This window comes from Staurois parvus, unplaced genomic scaffold (genome assembly GCF_062004578.1).
Source record: "Staurois parvus isolate SC_StPar_1 unplaced genomic scaffold, SC_StPar_1.0 ptg002579l, whole genome shotgun sequence".
Classification (NCBI taxonomy): Eukaryota; Metazoa; Chordata; class Amphibia; order Anura; family Ranidae; genus Staurois; species Staurois parvus.
Window position 1 is genome coordinate 1 of NW_028320375.1, and position 17,331 is coordinate 17,331.

At 45.4% G+C, this 17,331-nt stretch overlaps 1 protein-coding gene and 1 pseudogene across 1 annotated transcript; both read left to right on the forward strand.

Moving 5' to 3' along the window:
- The first annotated feature begins 7 nt into the window (after nucleotides 1–7).
- On the forward strand, nucleotides 8–860 carry LOC149430619 (kelch-like protein 36; annotated as a pseudogene).
- Nucleotides 861–8,562: 7,702 nt separating this feature from the next.
- LOC149430620 (kelch repeat and BTB domain-containing protein 8-like) lies at nucleotides 8,563–16,833 on the forward strand. The gene is made up of 4 exons (XM_089666182.1): nucleotides 8,563–8,662; nucleotides 12,339–12,417; nucleotides 12,706–12,933; nucleotides 15,059–16,833. Exons 1-4 carry the CDS (start codon nucleotides 8,575–8,577, stop codon nucleotides 16,509–16,511), a joined length of 1,848 nt encoding a protein of 615 aa, XP_089522308.1. The 5' UTR covers nucleotides 8,563–8,574; the 3' UTR covers nucleotides 16,512–16,833.
- Nucleotides 16,834–17,331: the final 498 nt, after the last annotated feature.

Sequence of the window (17,331 nt, forward strand, 5' to 3'; positions counted from 1 at the left end):
GAGGCTTCCCTTTTGTGGCTTTTTTGAAAAACCTGGAATTGTATCTGTAGGATGTTATTTATATGTTTCAGGTGGGTTTATAGAAAAACATCGTGCTTCCAATGCCCTGCACATGTACGATTCTGTAATAAATGAATGGAAAGAGCTCCCTTCTATGATGCATCCAAGAGCTTGCCATGGCTTCCTGGCCTACAGAAACACGCTTTATGCTTTTGGTGGACGCAACCATAGCGAGCTCACAGACTCTGTAGAATGCTTTGACGTGTTGGACAATAGTTGGCGCAATGTGTCAAGCATTCCCGTGGCAATCCATGGCTTTGCTAGCGCAGTGCTGAAGGGAAGACTGTTTGCTATAGGTGGCATAACTCGGATATGGAGTGACCTTGTACACTATCAGGGATTCCATATTTATGACATATTGACGGACACTTGGAGCAAGTTTCCGCTACCTGTCTCCTTTTCAGCTGTTGGAGCTGTGGCAATGGATGACAAGTTATACGTCATTACAAGTTCTGACACCAAACATGGTTGTAGTGTAGGTACAGATCCAACATACAGTGATTTCAAAGCATATGTTCTCTACACGAATCGGCCAAGTGGCACTTCGAATAGCTTCTGCATGGATCATCTGGGCCGAATTTGTCATTGTACAATGCCGCCTGTCTTGGAAAGTGTTTCTGGTTCTACAGTTGTATGCTGGAATCACAAGATTTATATTGTGGGAGGGGACAGTTTCGAACGTTTGAGTTTCTACAAGATGTTCTACTGGGAGCCCAGGTGAACCTAGGTGGACTTTGTTAAAGAAAGAGGTCCCTTTTCTGTTTAGTTACTTTGGAGGTGTCACTCTGCAGGTCCCCTGAAACACCTCTTGCCCCGCATTCCCGGCAGGAGATCAGACTACAAGTTTAGAAGTGATGACCAGGAGGAGGATGAGTCGGAGCAATGATGGGGGCTCTGCTGAAAATGTGTATGTTGAGTAACTTGTGGCCACCTCAACCACAAGCCACCCAGATGAAGAAACCGGACGCTGAGTTATGTTTGAAGTGAAAGAATACACGTCTATTCTGATCCTTTTTATCTGGAACAAGAACACAGCAAGTTAAGAAATCTGCAGGCTTGTTTCAGGTCCGTGGCTCTGAAAGGGTTTACTTTCCAGGAACCGGGTCCAAGTTCAATGTTTGAGGGAGAAACACGGGAACATAGACTATTTAGCTCTAAGTGTGATTTGTACCTGCACTTGCTATATGTAATAAACACATTGAATATACTTTTCTGAATTTCTTTTAACCTCTAGCTTTCAAAGTTAACTATTTTTTTCAAAGGTTTCCCATTAATTCGCTGGCTGCCTATCATGTACCTGGTAGAGACTGGCGTGTTGGAGGTCTCTCTTGCACCACCTGCCCAACACTCCTGATGGAGAAAGAGAATGTAAGGGCAAGGAGTGGCACAAGTGCAGCAGGCAGGGCTGTGGATAAGGGGGTACCATCGGTCCTTCAAGCTAACAGGGGGCCCAGGCAGCTGGGTAACTCAGATGTGGGCAGGAAGAGTGACTTTCACGGCAGGGGGGGCAATTACTGGAACCGATCCTCCTGTATGGCTCTCTGCAGCAGTTGAAGCTGGCTGCTTCTTCTCTTCCTCCCATTGGCTTCTGCAAATAGCCATACAGGGGATCTGTTCCAGTTACTCAAACCCCTCCCCCCGCCATGCCAGTCACCCTCCCTGTGCACCATGCATCTACCCAGGCCCCCTGTGTCCAGCCGCTATCCCCACAGTGCTGCCGGCTTCCTGCACACAATACAACCCTTCAGGATGGAGAGTGGCACTGGTGTATTTAGGTTTGTGTTGTCCTAAAAAAAAAATCAACCGCCTTCCACCTACATCACCCCCTGCTGCCAAAGCCACTCCCACCCCACCTGAGAGAGCCTTCTACTAGAGGCCACATAGCCCAAGCCCCCCTCCATGCTGGCCAAATGAGCATTCCACGAACACCTCTTACCAGACATCTCCAAGAATGAGTCGGGCTCTGCATCCACCATCAAGCAACCTGCAGCCTTTCTTGGATTCCACCTGGTCCCCATGCTCCTTGTGTTTTCCGGGGGGCATGGCTGCCCCCCCTGGAAAAAAATGCAGGTGCCTTGTTTGCCTCTTGGAAAATATGCCCCTGGAAAGTGGAGGAAGGGTCCTGAAACATGCCGTGTTCACCGTCCCCTTCCTTACCTGGAATGAACAATTTGCGTGTTTTGATGCTTATCACTCACTGTGTTCATTCATAACGGAAGTATAGTAAACTGTATATTTGGGGTGGGGTCCTGTCAGGTTGACTGTATGGGGCCCTGTGCTTTCTAACACAAGTCCTGGCCATAGTAGCTGGCTGGTGCTGCCCACTCTGTAGGTGAGTACAGTTGGTAGTTGGAGTCATCGAAAGAAGATGCAGGAGCAGCTTGGCACTGGACCAGGAGATGGGTGGGTCCTGGATCGGCAGTCAAAGTCCAGAAGGCAGACCAAGGTCAGTAGCAGCCAGGCATGGCAGTACAGAATCAGCAGGCAAAGGCAAGTCAATTTTCTAAATTTCTGTAACCTCTAGCTTTCAACGTGAACTCCTTTTCAAAGGTTTCCCTTTAATCACTAGCTACCTATCACGTACCTGGTAGACTGAGTGTTGGAGGTCTCTCTTGCACCACCTGCCCAACACTCCTGACGGTGGAGACAGAGAATGTAAGGGCAAGGAGTGGCATGGCTGTGGATAAGGGGGTACCATTGGTCCTCCAAGCCAGCAGGGGAGCCCAAACAGCTGGGTAACTCAGATGTGGGCAGGGAGGGTAACGAGCATGGCAGGGGGTCAATTACTGGAACCGGTCCCCTATACGGCTCTCTGGTCCACGCTGACCAGAAATACGTCACTGGAAGTGACTCAACCAGAAGCAATCAAGTAAATGAGGCTCTGCCCAGTGCGTTTCGTCAGTTATGACGTCATCAGTGTTTGGAACACTGGAAGAGAGCACTTTGACACAGTACCACCAGCACTTCAAGTTGTTGGAGGAGCTTACATTTGATTATAAATTTGGGAATGTAGGAAAGGACTTTGAAGGACTGATTTGGAGACTACTTAATGGATAGATACTAGAGGATCTGATTGGATTGCGCTTTGATTTTTAGCACTTTATTACTGTATATTGCACTTTATTTTATTTTTTTTTTGCACTTTGAGTTCAGGGTATTGATTGCACGGTAATATATTAGGCGCAGCACCAGTTTTGATGTAAATCTATGCGCACTCAGTAGTTAAAGCTGGACTGCATGCAGATACAAAAGACTCAAATTGCATGCAGCTCCGTGGTCATGAATACGCCAATAAATGTATAGCCCCTGTACAGCAGAGCTCATATTAGGAGAGCGAGAAACAGCACAATGAGCCAATCAGATGCATGCTGAGAAGAGAGTAGACATGAGTGATAACATCATTAGTCTACTGCTTCTCCTTTTATTGTCCATTTTCCAGCTGCAGAAGAACGCAGCTGGAAAATGGCAGCCACGGTTTTTGGGCAAAGCTGTGTAAATTGCAGGACCGGTTGGATCACATATATAAAGGAGAGACCGAGTCCTGATCATCAGTCAGATCACATATATAAAGGAGAGACAGAGTCCTGATCATCAGTCGGATCACATATATAAGGAGAGACAGAGTCCTGATCATCAGTCAGATCACATATACAGTTGCAAGAAAAAGTATGTGAACCCCTTGGGATTACGTGGAGTTTTGCATGAATTGGGCATAAAATGTGCTCTGAACGTCATCTAAGTCACAACAATAGAAGAACACAGTCTGCTGAACATAATACTACACAAACTTTAGATGTTGCCATGGTTTAATTGCACATAACATGTAAACATTCACAGTGCAGAGAGGAAAAAAGTATGTGAACCTTTGGACTTAATAACTGGTTGACCCTCCTTTGGCAGCAATAACCTCAACCAAACGTTTCCTGTAGTTGCAGATCAGACCTGCACAACGATCTGGAGTAATTTTGGACCACTCCTCTTCACAAAACTGTTTCAGTGTAGCAATATTCTTGGGATGTCTGGTGTGAATCGCTCTCTTAAGGTCATGCCACAGCATTTCAATCGGGTTGAGGTCAGGACTCTGACTGGGCCACTCCAGAAGGCGTATTCTGTGCTGTTGCAGCCATTGTTTTGTTGAATTACTTGTATACTTTGGGTCATTGTCTGTTGCATCACCCATCCTCCTGCGGAGCTTCAGTTGGCGGACAGATGGTCGTACGTTTTCCTGCAAAATGTCTTGATAAATTCTGGAATTCATTTTCCCATCAATGACAACACTCCGTCCAGGCCCTGAGGCAGCAAAGCAGCCCCAAACCATGATGCTCCCTCCGCCATGTTTCACAAGTGGGGATGAGGTTTTGATGTTGGTGTGCTGGGCCTTTTTTTCTCCACACATAGTGTTGTGTGTTCTTCCCAAACAACTCAATCTTGGTTTCATCTGTCCGCAGTATATTTTGCCAGTAGTGCTGTGGAACATCCAGGTGCTCTTTTGCAAACTTCAAACGTGCTGCAATCTTCTTTTGGACAGCAATGGCTTCCTCCGTGGTGTCCTCCCATGTACTCCATTCTTGTTTTTATGTTTTCCTTATTGTAGATGTGTCAACAAAAATGTTAGCATGTGCCAGAGATTTCTGTAGGTCTTTAGCTGACACTCTGGGATTCTTCTTTACCTCATGCAGCATTCTGCGCTGTGCTCTTGCAGTCATTTTTACAGGACGACCGCGCCTAGGGAGAGTAGCAACAGTGCTAAACTTTCTGCATTTTGTAGACAGTCTGTCTTACCGTGGAGACATGAACATCAAGGCTCAAGGAGATACTTTTGTAACCCTTTCCAGCTTCATGCAAGTCAACAATTCTTGATCGTAGGTCTTCTGAGAGCTCTTTTCTGCGAGGCATGGTTCACATCAGACAGTGCTTCTTGAAACCAGTAAACCCAAAACAGGTGTGTGTTTTTTAAGGCAGGACAGCTGTCAGCAACACATCCAATATCATCACACTGATTGGAGTCAAGGTTGGCTCACTCCTGGCCCCAATTAGCTCTGGGAGAAGTCATTAAGCTAGGGCCTCACATACTTTTTCCTCCCTGCACTGTGAATGTTTACATGTTATGTGCAATTAAACCATGGCAACATCTAATGTCTGTGTAGTATTATGTTCAGCAGACTGTGTTCTTCTATTGTTGTGACTTAGATGACGTTCAGTGCACATTTTATGCCCAATTCATGCAAAACTCCACGTAATCCCAAGGGGTTCACATACTTTTTCTTGCAACTGTATAAAGGAGAGACAGAGTTCTGATCATCAGTCGGATCACATATATAAAGGAGAGACAGAGTCCTGATCATCAGTCGGATCACATATATAAAGGAGAGACAGAGTCCTGATCATCAGTCGGATCACATATATAAAGGAGAGAGGGGACCTCGATCATCAGTCAGATCACATATATAAAGTAGAGACAGAGTCCTGATCATCAGTCGGATCACATATATAAAGGAGAGACAGAGTCCTGATCATCAGTCGGATCACATATATAAAGGAGAGAGGGGACCTCGATCATCAGTCAGACCACATATATAAAGGAGAGAGGGACCTCGATCATCAGTCAGACCACATATATAAAGGAGAGAGGGGGCCCCGATCATCAGTCAGATCACATATATAAAGGAGAGCAAGCCCCGATCATCAGTCAGATCACATATACAAAGGAGAGAGGGGACCTCGATCATCAGTCAGACCACATATATAAAGGAGAGAGGGACCTCGATCATCAGTCAGACCACATATATAAAGGAGAGAGGGGGCCCCGATCATCACTCTGATCACATATATAAAGGACAGAGGGGACCTCGATCATCAGTCAGACCACATATATAAAGGAGAGAGGGGACCTCGATCATCAGTCAGAGCACATATATAAAGAACAGAGGGGACCTCGATCATCAGTCAGATCACATATATAAAGGAGAGAGGGGGCCCCGATCATCAGTCAGATCACATATATAAAGGAGAGCAAGCCCCGATCATCAGTCAGATCACATATACAAAGGAGAGAGAGGACCTCGATCATCAGTCAGACCACATATATAAAGGAGAGAGGGGACCTCGATCATCAGTCAGATCACATATATAAAGGACAGAGGGGACCTCGATCATCAGTCAGACTACATATATAAAGGAGAGAGGGGACCTCGATCATCAGACCACATATATAAAGGAGAGAGGGGACCTCGATCATCAGTCAGATCACATATATAAAGGAGAGAGGGGGCCCCGATCATCAGTCAGATCACATATATAAAGGAGAGAGGGGGCCTCGATCATCAATCAGATCACATATATAAAGGAGAGAGGGGGCTCCGATCATCAGTCAGATCACATATATAAAGGAGAGAGGGGACCTCGATCATCAGTCAGACCATATATATAAAGGAGAGAGGGGACCTCGATCATCAGTCAGACCACATATATAAAGGAGAGAGGGGACCTCGATCATCAGTCAGATCACATATATAAAGGAGAGAGGGGGACCTCGATCATCAGTCAGATCACATATATAAAGGAGAGAGGGGGCCCCGATCATCAGTCAGACCACATATATAAAGGAGAGAGGGGGCCCCGATCATCAGTCAGAAGTCCCGCACTGCAAATCCTCGTTATTTCTGGGTGTAGCAAGATGGCGGCTCTGTGAGTTGCTGGTCAGGTAGGCTCTGGGTCTCTGTGCAATATACTGGGATTGGCATGTTTACAGCACCTTCAGATTGGGGACAATGCAAGGGTGGGGCATTCTTTACAGTGACCCCCCCACAAAGCAAGGGTTGGTCACTCTTTGCAGTGATACCCCCCCCCAAAGCAAGGGTGGGGCATTCTTTGCAGTGACACCCTCTCCCCAAAACAAGGGTTGGTCATTCTTTGCAGTGACCCCCCCACCAAGCAAGGGTCGGTCATTCTTTGCAGTGATACCCCCCCCCCCGAAACAAGGGTTGGTCATTCTTTGCAGTGATACCCCCCCCAAAGCAAGGGTTGGTCATTCTTTGCAGTGACCCCCCCCCATGCAAAGGTTGGTCATTCTTTGCAGTGATACCCCCCCAAAGCAAGGGTTGGTCATTCTTTGCAGTGACCCCCCCCCCCAAGGAAGGGTCGGTCATTCTTTGCGGTGACCCCCCCCCCCAAGGAAGGGTCGGTCATTCTTTGTAGTGCCCCCCCCAATGCAAGGGTCTGGCACTCTTTGCACATGGGTCTAAAGGCCATACATGTTACAATCTAACTGCACAATATTTGTGCAATCTCAACTGATTACATCAAAATGGAAAACCAAAGGCTGTTCAGTCGTTTTTCGAGAGTCGATCCGTGGTGGGTGGTGGGTGGTTGGTGGTGGTTGGTGGTGGTTGGTGGGGGTTGGTGGTGGTTGGTGGGTGGTGGTGGGGGTTGGTGGTGGTTGGTGGGTGGTGGTGGGGGTTGGTGGGGGTTGGCTGCTCAGTACAGATTATTTAAAGGATAATTTGAATTGTTTAAATCTACAACGACTGATAGATGTCATTGTCACGAGACGCACAATGATTGTGTTTCAGTTTCATCGTTCAAAATTTTTAAATGATTTCTGGTTTTGAGAACCTTCCTAAAAGATTCCATCCAATTGTATCCAATGAAACCGGCCATTGCACTGCACAGTAGCTGGCAGATATGAGAGATTGCACACTCCGGTTGTAACGTGTGTGGGGGGGGGGGCTTTTACAGGGAGGGTAACATATGATAGCAAAGGTGACCGTGAATGAAATTGTAGCAATTGTTGAAATCTTTCTATAAGTAGATTTATTTGCAGAAAAAGCGGTGGTTTTTTTGTGTGTTTTTTGTTTTGTGTTTTTTCGTTTTGTGTTTTTTCGTTTTGTGTTTTTTCGTTTTTCTTTTTGTGTTTTTTCGTTTTTCTTTTTCTGTTTTTTCGTTTTTCTTTTTGTGTTTTTCGTTTTTCTTTTTGTGTTTTTCGTTTTTCTTTTTGTGTTTTGTGTTTTTCTTTGTGTTTTTCTTTTTGTGTTTTTCTTTTTGTTTTTCTTTTTGTGTTTTGTGTTTTTCTTTTTGTGTTTTTCGTTTTTCTTTTTGTGTTTTTCGTTTTTCTTTTTGTGTTTTGTGTTTTTCTTTGTGTTTTTCTTTTTGTCTTTTGTGTTTTTTCTTTTTGTTTTTCTTTTTGTGTTTTTTTTCTTTTTGTTTTCTTTTTGTGTTTTTTTTTCTTTTTGTTTTCTTTTTGTGTTTTTTTTTCTTTTTGTGTTTTTTTTTCTTTTCTTTTTGTTTTCTTTTTGTGTTTTTTTTCTTTTTGTTTTCTTTTTGTGTTTTTTTTTCTTTTTGTTTTCTTTTTGTGTTTTTTTTTCTTTTTGTTTTGTTTTTTTTTGTATGTTTTTTTTTTTTTTTTACCCTTTGACTTCTTCCCGTGATTCTGATAATGATTTATTGCAGAGTTTGGTTGCTGAACCTTGGACGAATACTTAGCTGTCCTGATTTCCTGGTTGTAAAGGCCTCAGGATGGAGCCTGGTCTGTCCACCGCCACCATGGAGCACAGAGAAGAGATCACCGATCATAATGAAGCTCTGAAAGCTTGTATTATTACAGGTGGGGGTTCAGCGGATGGTCGGGGGGCATTCTAAGGGTCCTACATGCGGGTGGTGCACGGTGCTGCTGGGGGTCCCGGAAATTTCCAATCCTTCGTCGTCCTCATTAAACGAAGGTTCCTTCAGTCTGTCCATTGCAGTGCACTGGATCTGCATCCTGGAAAATGATTCTTTGCAACAATGTTGCGAAATATTTGCCGGATCTGTAACTTATTTTGTTGTTGGAAATTTTTGTTTTTTAAAAATAAAAGACTAGAATCCTGAAAAGAAGTCTAGTAAGAAATTGCAAATCTGATTTCAGACGCTTTCACTGTCATCTGCCACTCTTATCTTAGATAAACCATTCTGGGTGGAGTCCACTATGATAAATTCACTTGCCGGTTTCTTTTCCAATGACTCAGCTCAGGCCGGCCATACACTATACAATTTTCTGTCCAATGTCTGCCCAATTTCCTTTAGGTTTACCTTCAACTACGTAGTGCAGGAGCCTGCCTGATTGGATACAATTAAAAGTGTTGTTAGGTTTGACCTATTATATGACCTCCTACTCTCTAGCTCTTGTCTCCTCCTCCCATGCTCTTCTCCAGAGCTTCCCCCATCCTCTGGAACTCTCTACCCCAATTTATCAGACTATCTCCTACTCTGCTCACTTTTAGGTGATCTCTGACAACCTCTCTCTTCAGGGAAGCCTATCCTGCCCTCAGCTAATAATGGAATCTTCTATTCTTCCAACCAGTCCATCCCCCACAGTTACTACCTTTTGTATCACTAGCCCCTCCCTCCTAGATTGTAAGCTCCCAGGATCAGGGCCCTCCTATCCCTCTTGTATTGAACTGTATCGTTGCTGTATTGTCTCTCGTTATATTGTAAAGCGCTGAGCAAACTGTTGGCGCCATAAATCCTGTATAATAATATGGTTTTTGGTAAATTTAAACCCAAAATCTCAAGAAAATTGTACAGTGTATGGCCAGCCTAAGGCAGGAGAAATGTGAAAGTGTCAGTTACAGCCAATTAAGTGGGATAATATACCCTATGGTCAAAGGTTCAAAGAACTCCTGGCCGTCACACCTATGTGAGGTTGTTTGGCATTTCTTTCAAACGCATGGCCAGTAATATTGGGTTACCCCCTTTTGAGGTTGGAAAGTCTTCTGGGAAGACTTTCTACAGGATTTTGGAGGGTGTCTGTGAGAGTTTGTGGCCATTTGTGAAGTCGGGTTGGATGTTGGGTGAGAAGACTTGGTTCCCAGTTGCTGTTCTGATTCATCCCAAAGGTGTTCAGTAGGCTTGAGGTTAGTGCTTGGTGAAGGACACTCGAGTTCCTCCTCGTCAGACTGGTCATGCCATGTCTTTATGGAGCTGGCTTTGTACACGGGGCACTGTCATGGTGGAACAGAAAAGGGTCTTCACCAAACTGTTACCATGTCTACAGGAATTTGTACCAATTTGTCATGTCAAGTACTGATGTTGAAGAAGGAAGGCCTGGCTCACAAATGGCATTCCAATTTATCCCAAAGGTGCTTAGTACGGCTGAGGTCCGGCACTGATGTTGAATGAGAAGACCTGGCTCACAGTTGATGTTCCAGCTCATCCCGAAGGTTTTCAGTAGGGTTGAGGTCAGGGCTCTTTGCAGGACACAAGTTTCTCCACACCAAACTGGTCCAGCCATGTCTTTTTATAGAGCTGGCTTTGTACAGTTTGGCGTGGAGGAACTTGAGTGTCCAGTAGGGTTGAGGTCAGGGCTCCTTGCAGGACACTCGAGTTCCTCCACACCAAACTGTACAAAGCCAACTCTATAAAGACATGGCTGGAACAGTTTGGTGTGGAGAAACTTGAGTGTCCTGCAAGGATCCCTGACCTCAACCCTACTGAACACCTTTTGGGATGAGTTGGAACACCAACTGTGAGCCAGGTCTTCTCAACCAACATCAGTGCCTGACCTCAGTCATACTGAGCACCTTTGGGATAAACTGGAATGCCATTTGTGAGCCAGGCCTTCCTTCTGTAGCATCAGTAGCTGATGTCACAAATTTGTACAAATTCCTGTAGACATGGTAACAGTTTGGCGAAGATCCTTTTCTGTTCCACCATGACTGTGTCCCTGTGTACAAAGCCAGCTCCATAAAAACATGGCTAGACCAGTTTGGTGTGGAGGAACTCGAGTGTCCTGCAAGGAGCCCTGACCTCAACCCTACTGAACACCTTTGGGATGAGTTGGATGCGAAGACCTGGCTCACAGTTGGTGTTCCAACATCCGTGCCTGACCTCAGCCATACTGAGCACCTTTGAAATGCATTGGAATGCCATTTGTGAGCCAGGTCTTCCTTCTGGAACATCAGTACCTGACATTTCAAATTCCTGTAGACATGGTAAGTTTGGTGAAGACCCTTTTCTGTTCCACCATGACTGTGTCCCTGTGTACAAAGCCAGCTCCATAAAGACATGGCTGGACCAGTTTGGTGTGGAGGAACTCAAGTGTCCTGCAAGGAGTCCTGACCTCAACCCTACTGAACACCTTTGGGATGAGTTGGAACACCAACTGTGACCCAGGTCTTCTCATTCAACATCAGTGCCTGACCTCAATCGTACTGAGCACCTTTGGGATAAACGAATGCCATTTGTGAGCCAGGCCTTCCTTCAGTAGAGTTGAGGTCAGGGCTCCTTGCAGGACACTTGAGTTCCTCCACACCAAACTGGTCCAGCCATGTCTTTATGGAGCTGGCTTTGTACACAGGGACACAGTCATGGTGTAACAGAAAAGGGTCTTCACCAAACTGTTACCATGTCTACAGGAATTTGAATTTGTGATGTCAGATACCGATGTTGCAGAAGGAAGGCCTGGCTCACAGTTGGTGTTCCAACTCATCCCAAAGGTGTTCAGTAGGGTTGAGGTCAGGGCTCCTTGCAGGACATTCGAGTTCCTCCACACCAAACTGGTCAAACCATGTCTTTTATAGAGCTGGCTTTGTACAGTTTGGTGTGGAAGAACTCGAGTGTCCTGCAAGGAGCCCTGACCTCAACCCTACTGAAAACCTTCGGGATGAGTTGGAAGACCAACTGTGAGCCAGGTCTTCTCATCCAACATCAGTGCCTGACCTCAGCCGTACTGAGAACCTTTGGGATAAACTGGAATGCCATTTGTGAGCCAGGCCTTCCTTCTGTAACATCAGTACCTGATGTCACAAATTAGTTCAAATTCCTGTAGACTTGGTAACCCTTTAGTGAAGACCCTTTTCTGTTCCACCATGACTGACCCTTTGTACAAAGCCAGCTCCATAAAGACCTTGTTTGACCAAAGGGGTCAGGGTCATGGTGGAACAGAAAAGGGTCTTCAATAAACAGTTACCACAAGGAAGAACACAATTGTCTCCAATGATGTTGTATGATTAAGTCTTAAGAGGACCCTTCACTGGAGACACCTCAACTCCATCATTTGGAGGGGCTTCCACCAGGGGCGGAATGACAACTCATGGGGCCCCTGTGTCCTTGCCCACACTCAAAGCACACCCAAAAAAAGCCTATAAAAGGTACCAGGGGCATTTCATGGGGCCCCCTACTGATTCCAGGCCCTTGGGCAGTGCCAGAGTGCTTGAATGGTCAGTCCGCCCCTGGCTTCCACACAACTCGGTCATATAGTGTATATGGAATTTTTTTTTTTTTTTTCTGTCTTGTGTTCTCAGGGTTGAAGGAGATGTACTTTTCTGAAATGCTTTGTGATGTCACCATACGGACTGCAGAGGAATGCTTCCAGTGTCACAGGTATGTCGGAAACCCAAACATCCATCTCCACAAATTTATACCATTTTTATTCAGTTTTGGATGGTGTGGGTACAAAAATTTTTAGTTCCATTTGTGCTGGTTACGGTGGCACCCCCTAATGTGGGTGTCACAGGGACAGGAAGTGAGGAAATGATGTAGAAACCTGAGGAATTGGTGGATCACGTGACCTCAGATTTAGGTGAGCATTTAGAAAGGGGGTGAGATTGTTGAAATGTATCATTATCTGCCCCCTGCGTGATGCAGCAAGTGTCCTCTTATTGCTTCCAGGGTGGTCCTGGCCTCCGTCAGTCTTTACTTCAGAGTGCTCTTCACATGCCCCATGAAGGAGGCTGCACTCGGGGAGGTTTGTCTTTCGGATGTCCCCTCTTCTGTCCTGAAGACCATCCTGAACTACATCTACACGGGGGAGGCTCATCTCACCTTGGACAATGTGGAGGAGCTGTTTATTCTGTCCAGCCGCCTGCAGATCACGCCCATGCAAGATCTGTGCAGCAGGTAAAGACTTTCTGGTGGTTCACTTTAAAGACCGTTTTTGTGTTTTTTGCCCTTTTTAGATTTAACGTGTGAAAGTGATACTTTGTAACTGTATGGGCTCATTCACACATGCTTTGGCTTTAACACACATTAACGCGCTTACAGCTTCAACATACTTTTTTGATGTGTCTTTGATGCTTCAGGAACTGGGGTGGACTGACAACTCATGGGGCCTCCGGGCAATAGGGGATCATGGGGCCCCTGTGTCCTCGCCCACACCCAAAAAAGCCTATGAAAAAGCCAATGAAAGGTACCAGGGGCATCTCATGGGGCCCCCTACTGACCTCAGGCCCTCGGGCAGTGCCCGAGTGCTCGAATGGTCAGTCCGCCCCTGTTCGGGGATGCTTTTTCAAAGCTTCAATAAAGCTTGGCAGATGCCATGTGTTTGTTTTAAAGGGATCCAGTAGAAGCCTGGCTCAGTACCCATATGGAAGAAAAATATGTATTTGAAATATATATTAAAAATATTCTTCCCAAATATATTTGAAATGCTACAATTTTGATATATCTATATCTCCATCTATCAAGTTGAAGTGTTTTAATAATTACAAAATATTTTTAAAAATACAAATCTACATTTTTGTAATTAAATTAATATAAGTTCATTTAATTTTTTATATGTTAAAAAAAAAAATCAATATAGTTAAAAAAAATTTTTTTTCTAACATATATTTGTAAATGCATTCCAAAAATGTACATTTGTATTTTTAAAGACATACAGTATATATGAAATGTATTTTTTTAAATATACTTTGTAATAAAGTGTGTGTTTTGAATACGGCCAAAATTGTAGCATTTCAAATATATGGCAATATATTTGAGAAGAATATTTTTGATATATATTTTTTCTTCTATGTGGGCAGTATCCCCATTTAGCAGATCCCCAGCTCCTTAGTACCCCTGTTCAGCAGATCCCCCGCTCAGTAGTACCCCCAGCTCTGCTGATCCCCCGCTCAGTAGTACCCCCAGCTCTGCTGATCCCCCGCTCAGTAGTACCCCCAGCTCTGCTGATCCCCCGCTCAGTAGTACCCCCAGCTCTGCTGATCCCCCGCTCAGTAGTACCCCCAGCTCTGCTGATCCCCCGCTCAGTAGTACCCCCAGCTCTGCTGATCCCCCGCTCAGTAGTACCCCCAGCTCTGCTGATCCCCCGCTCAGTAGTACCCCCAGCTCTGCTGATCCCCCGCTCAGTAGTACCCCCAGCTCTGCTGATCGATCTCTCGATCTCTTTCGACACCTCTCTCGATATCTATCTCTCTCTGGACACCTCTCTCGATATCTATCTCTCTCTGGACACCTCTCTCAATATCTATCTCTCTCTCTGGACACCTCTCTCGATATCTATCTCTCTCTTTGGACACCTCTCTCGACATCTATCTCCCTCTTTGGACACCTCTCTCGACATCTATCTCTCTCTCTTTGGACACCTCTCTCGACATCTATCTCTCTCTCTTTGGACACCTCTCTCGACATCTATCTCTCTCTCTTTGGACACCTCTCTCGACATCTATCTCTCTCTCTTTGGACACCTCTCTCGACATCTATCTCTCTCTCTTTGGACACCTCTCTCGACATCTATCTCTCTCTTTGGACACCTCTCTCGACATCTATCTCTCTCTTTGGACACTTCTCTCGACATTCCTAGTTTCTCCTGCTCTGGTCTGCCAGTTCTGCTGATCCTTCTCTGCATAGCAACCAAAGAAAATTGCTCAATTTCCCTCATCTACAGTCAATGTTGATGGGGGAATCGCTCCTACGATGCTATTGTGTTCTGCTAGTGGGGAGCCTTCCTTCCTGGCTGGCATAATACAATCATAGCTAGCGGCTATAACTGCTGGTTGCGATGGAAAGAACCCAACAGGCTGTTTGTACTCAAGTCGATTGATGGATCAACTTCTTCAGTACAACCAGCCTGCCCATCAATGAATTGATTCTCAGCCAGTCTCTGCTATACTGTGTGAGATTTGATCCATCTATAGCCAGCTTAACATGAACTTATCTTACAGGTAACACCATCACTACCCTCCCTGTAACCTTCATGCTACGGTTGATAGTAACTTCATGTTTCCTTCTCCTTTCTTTTACCTAGGTACCTTGCAAAGAGGATTGACAATGAAAACTGCCTTTGGATTTATAGATTGGCTCGTAGTCACAATCACAGCTTCCTCTTGGAAGCAACATTGAAGCATATTGGTCAGAATCTGAGCTCCTTATCTAAAACTGAAGACTTTTTCAGCTTGGAGATGGAAGAACTGGTCAACATCCTGTCTTCCGATGACTTGATGGTCTCCACAGAACTTGACGTCTATAACCTCGCCCGCTCCTGGTGGGAATTTCGCACCCAGAAGGACAATCCTCTTCCCCCAGAACTGTTGAAGGTGATCAGACTGCCACTTCTGAATCTAGATGAGCTGGGAAAGGTCAGCTGGGAAATACCCATCGAAGACTCCCCTCTCCAGCCTTCAACAGGAATCTGCTTGCGCCAAGGGATGTTTGAGGAGAGATTAGTTTGCATGGATATGAAGTGCGACAAAACAAACCTGGAAGAAGAGGATTACTCTTTGAAAACCTTCAATCCAACAACAGAGTCTTGGGAGAGGCTTCCCTTTTGTGGCTTTTTTGAAAAACCTGGAATTGTATCTGTAGGACGTTATTTATATGTTTCAGGTGGGTTTATAGAAAAACATCGTGCTTCCAATGCCCTGCACGTGTACGATTCTGTATTAAATGAATGGAAAGAGCTCCCTTCTATGATGCATCCAAGAGCTTGCCATGGCTTCCTGGCCTACAGAAACACGCTTTATGCTTTTGGTGGACGCAACCATAGCGAGCTCACAGACTCTGTAGAATGCTTTGACGTGTTGGACAATAGTTGGCGCAATGTGTCAAGCATTCCCGTGGCAATGCATGGCTTTGCTAGCGCAGTGCTGAAGGGAAGACTGTTTGCTATAGGTGGCATAACTCGGATATGGAGTGACCTTGTACACTATCAGGGATTCCATATTTATGACATATTGACGGACACTTGGAGCAAGTTTCCGCTACCTGTCTCCTTTTCAGCTGTTGGAGCTGTGGCAATGGATGACAAGTTATACGTCATTACAAGTTCTGACACCAAACATGGTTGTAGTGTAGGTACAGATCCAACATACAGTGATTTCAAAGCATATGTTCTCTACACGAATCGGCCAAGTGGCACTTCGAATAGCTTCTGCATGGATCATCTGGGCCGAATTTGTCATTGTACAATGCCGCCTGTCTTGGAAAGTGTTTCTGGTTCTACAGTTGTATGCTGGAATCACAAGATTTATATTGTGGGAGGGGACAGTTTCGAACGTTTGAGTTTCTACAAGATGTTCTACTGGAGCCCAGGTGAACCTAGGTGGACTTTGTTAAAGAAAGAGGTCCCTTTTCTGTTTAGTTACTTTGGAGGTGTCACTCTGCAGGTCCCCCTGAAACACCTCTTGCCCCGCATTCCCGGCAGGAGATCAGACTACAATTTTAGAAGTGATGACCAGGAGGAGGATGAGTCAGAGCAATGATGGGGGCTCTGCTGAAAATGTGTATGTTGAGTAACTTGTGGCCACCTCAACCACAAGCCACCCAGATGAAGAAACCGGACGCTGAAGTTATGTTTGAAGTGAAAGAATACACGTCTATTCTGATCCTTTTTATCTGGAACAAGAACACAGCAAGTTAAGAAATCTGCAGGCTTGTTTCAGGTCCGTGGCTCTGAAAGGGTTTACTTTCCAGGAACCGGGTCCAAGTTCAATGTTTGAGGGAGAAACACGGGAACATAGACTATTTAGCTCTAAGTGTGATTTGTACCTGCACTTGCTATATGTAATAAACACATTGAATATACTCCTGCCTGTTTTTTTTTTTTCTGAATTTCTTTTAACCTCTAGCTTTCAAAGTTAACTATTTTTTTCAAAGGTTTCCCATTAATTCGCTGGCTACCTATCATGTACCTGGTAGAGACTGGCGTGTTGGAGGTCTCTCTTGCACCACCTGCCCAACACTCCTGATGGAGAAAGAGAATGTAAGGGCAAGGAGTGACACAAGTGCAGCAGGCAGGGCTGTGGATAAGGGGGTACCATTGGTCCTCCAAGCTAGCAGGGGGGCCCAGGCAGCTGGGTAACTCAAATGTGGGCAGGAAGAGTGACTTTCACGGCAGGGGGGCAATTACTGGAACCGATCCTCCTGTATGGCTCTCTGCAGCAGCTGAAAGCTGGCTGCTTCTTCTCTTCCTCCCATTGGCTTCTGCAAATAGCCATACAGGGGATCTGTTCCAGTTACTCAAACCCCTCCCCCCGCCATGCCAGTCACCCTCCCTGTGCACCATGCATCTGCCCAGGCCCC

Coding starts and splice junctions, on each gene's coding strand:
- LOC149430620 (XM_089666182.1), top strand. CDS start 8,575: ATGGAGCCTGGTCTGTCCACCGCCACCATGGAGCACAGAGAAGAGATC. Junction 8,663..12,338: donor GAAAGCTTGTATTATTACAG/GTGGGGGTTCAG, acceptor TTGTGTTCTCAG/GGTTGAAGGAGATGTACTTT. Junction 12,934..15,058: donor ATGCAAGATCTGTGCAGCAG/GTAAAGACTTTC, acceptor TCTTTTACCTAG/GTACCTTGCAAAGAGGATTG.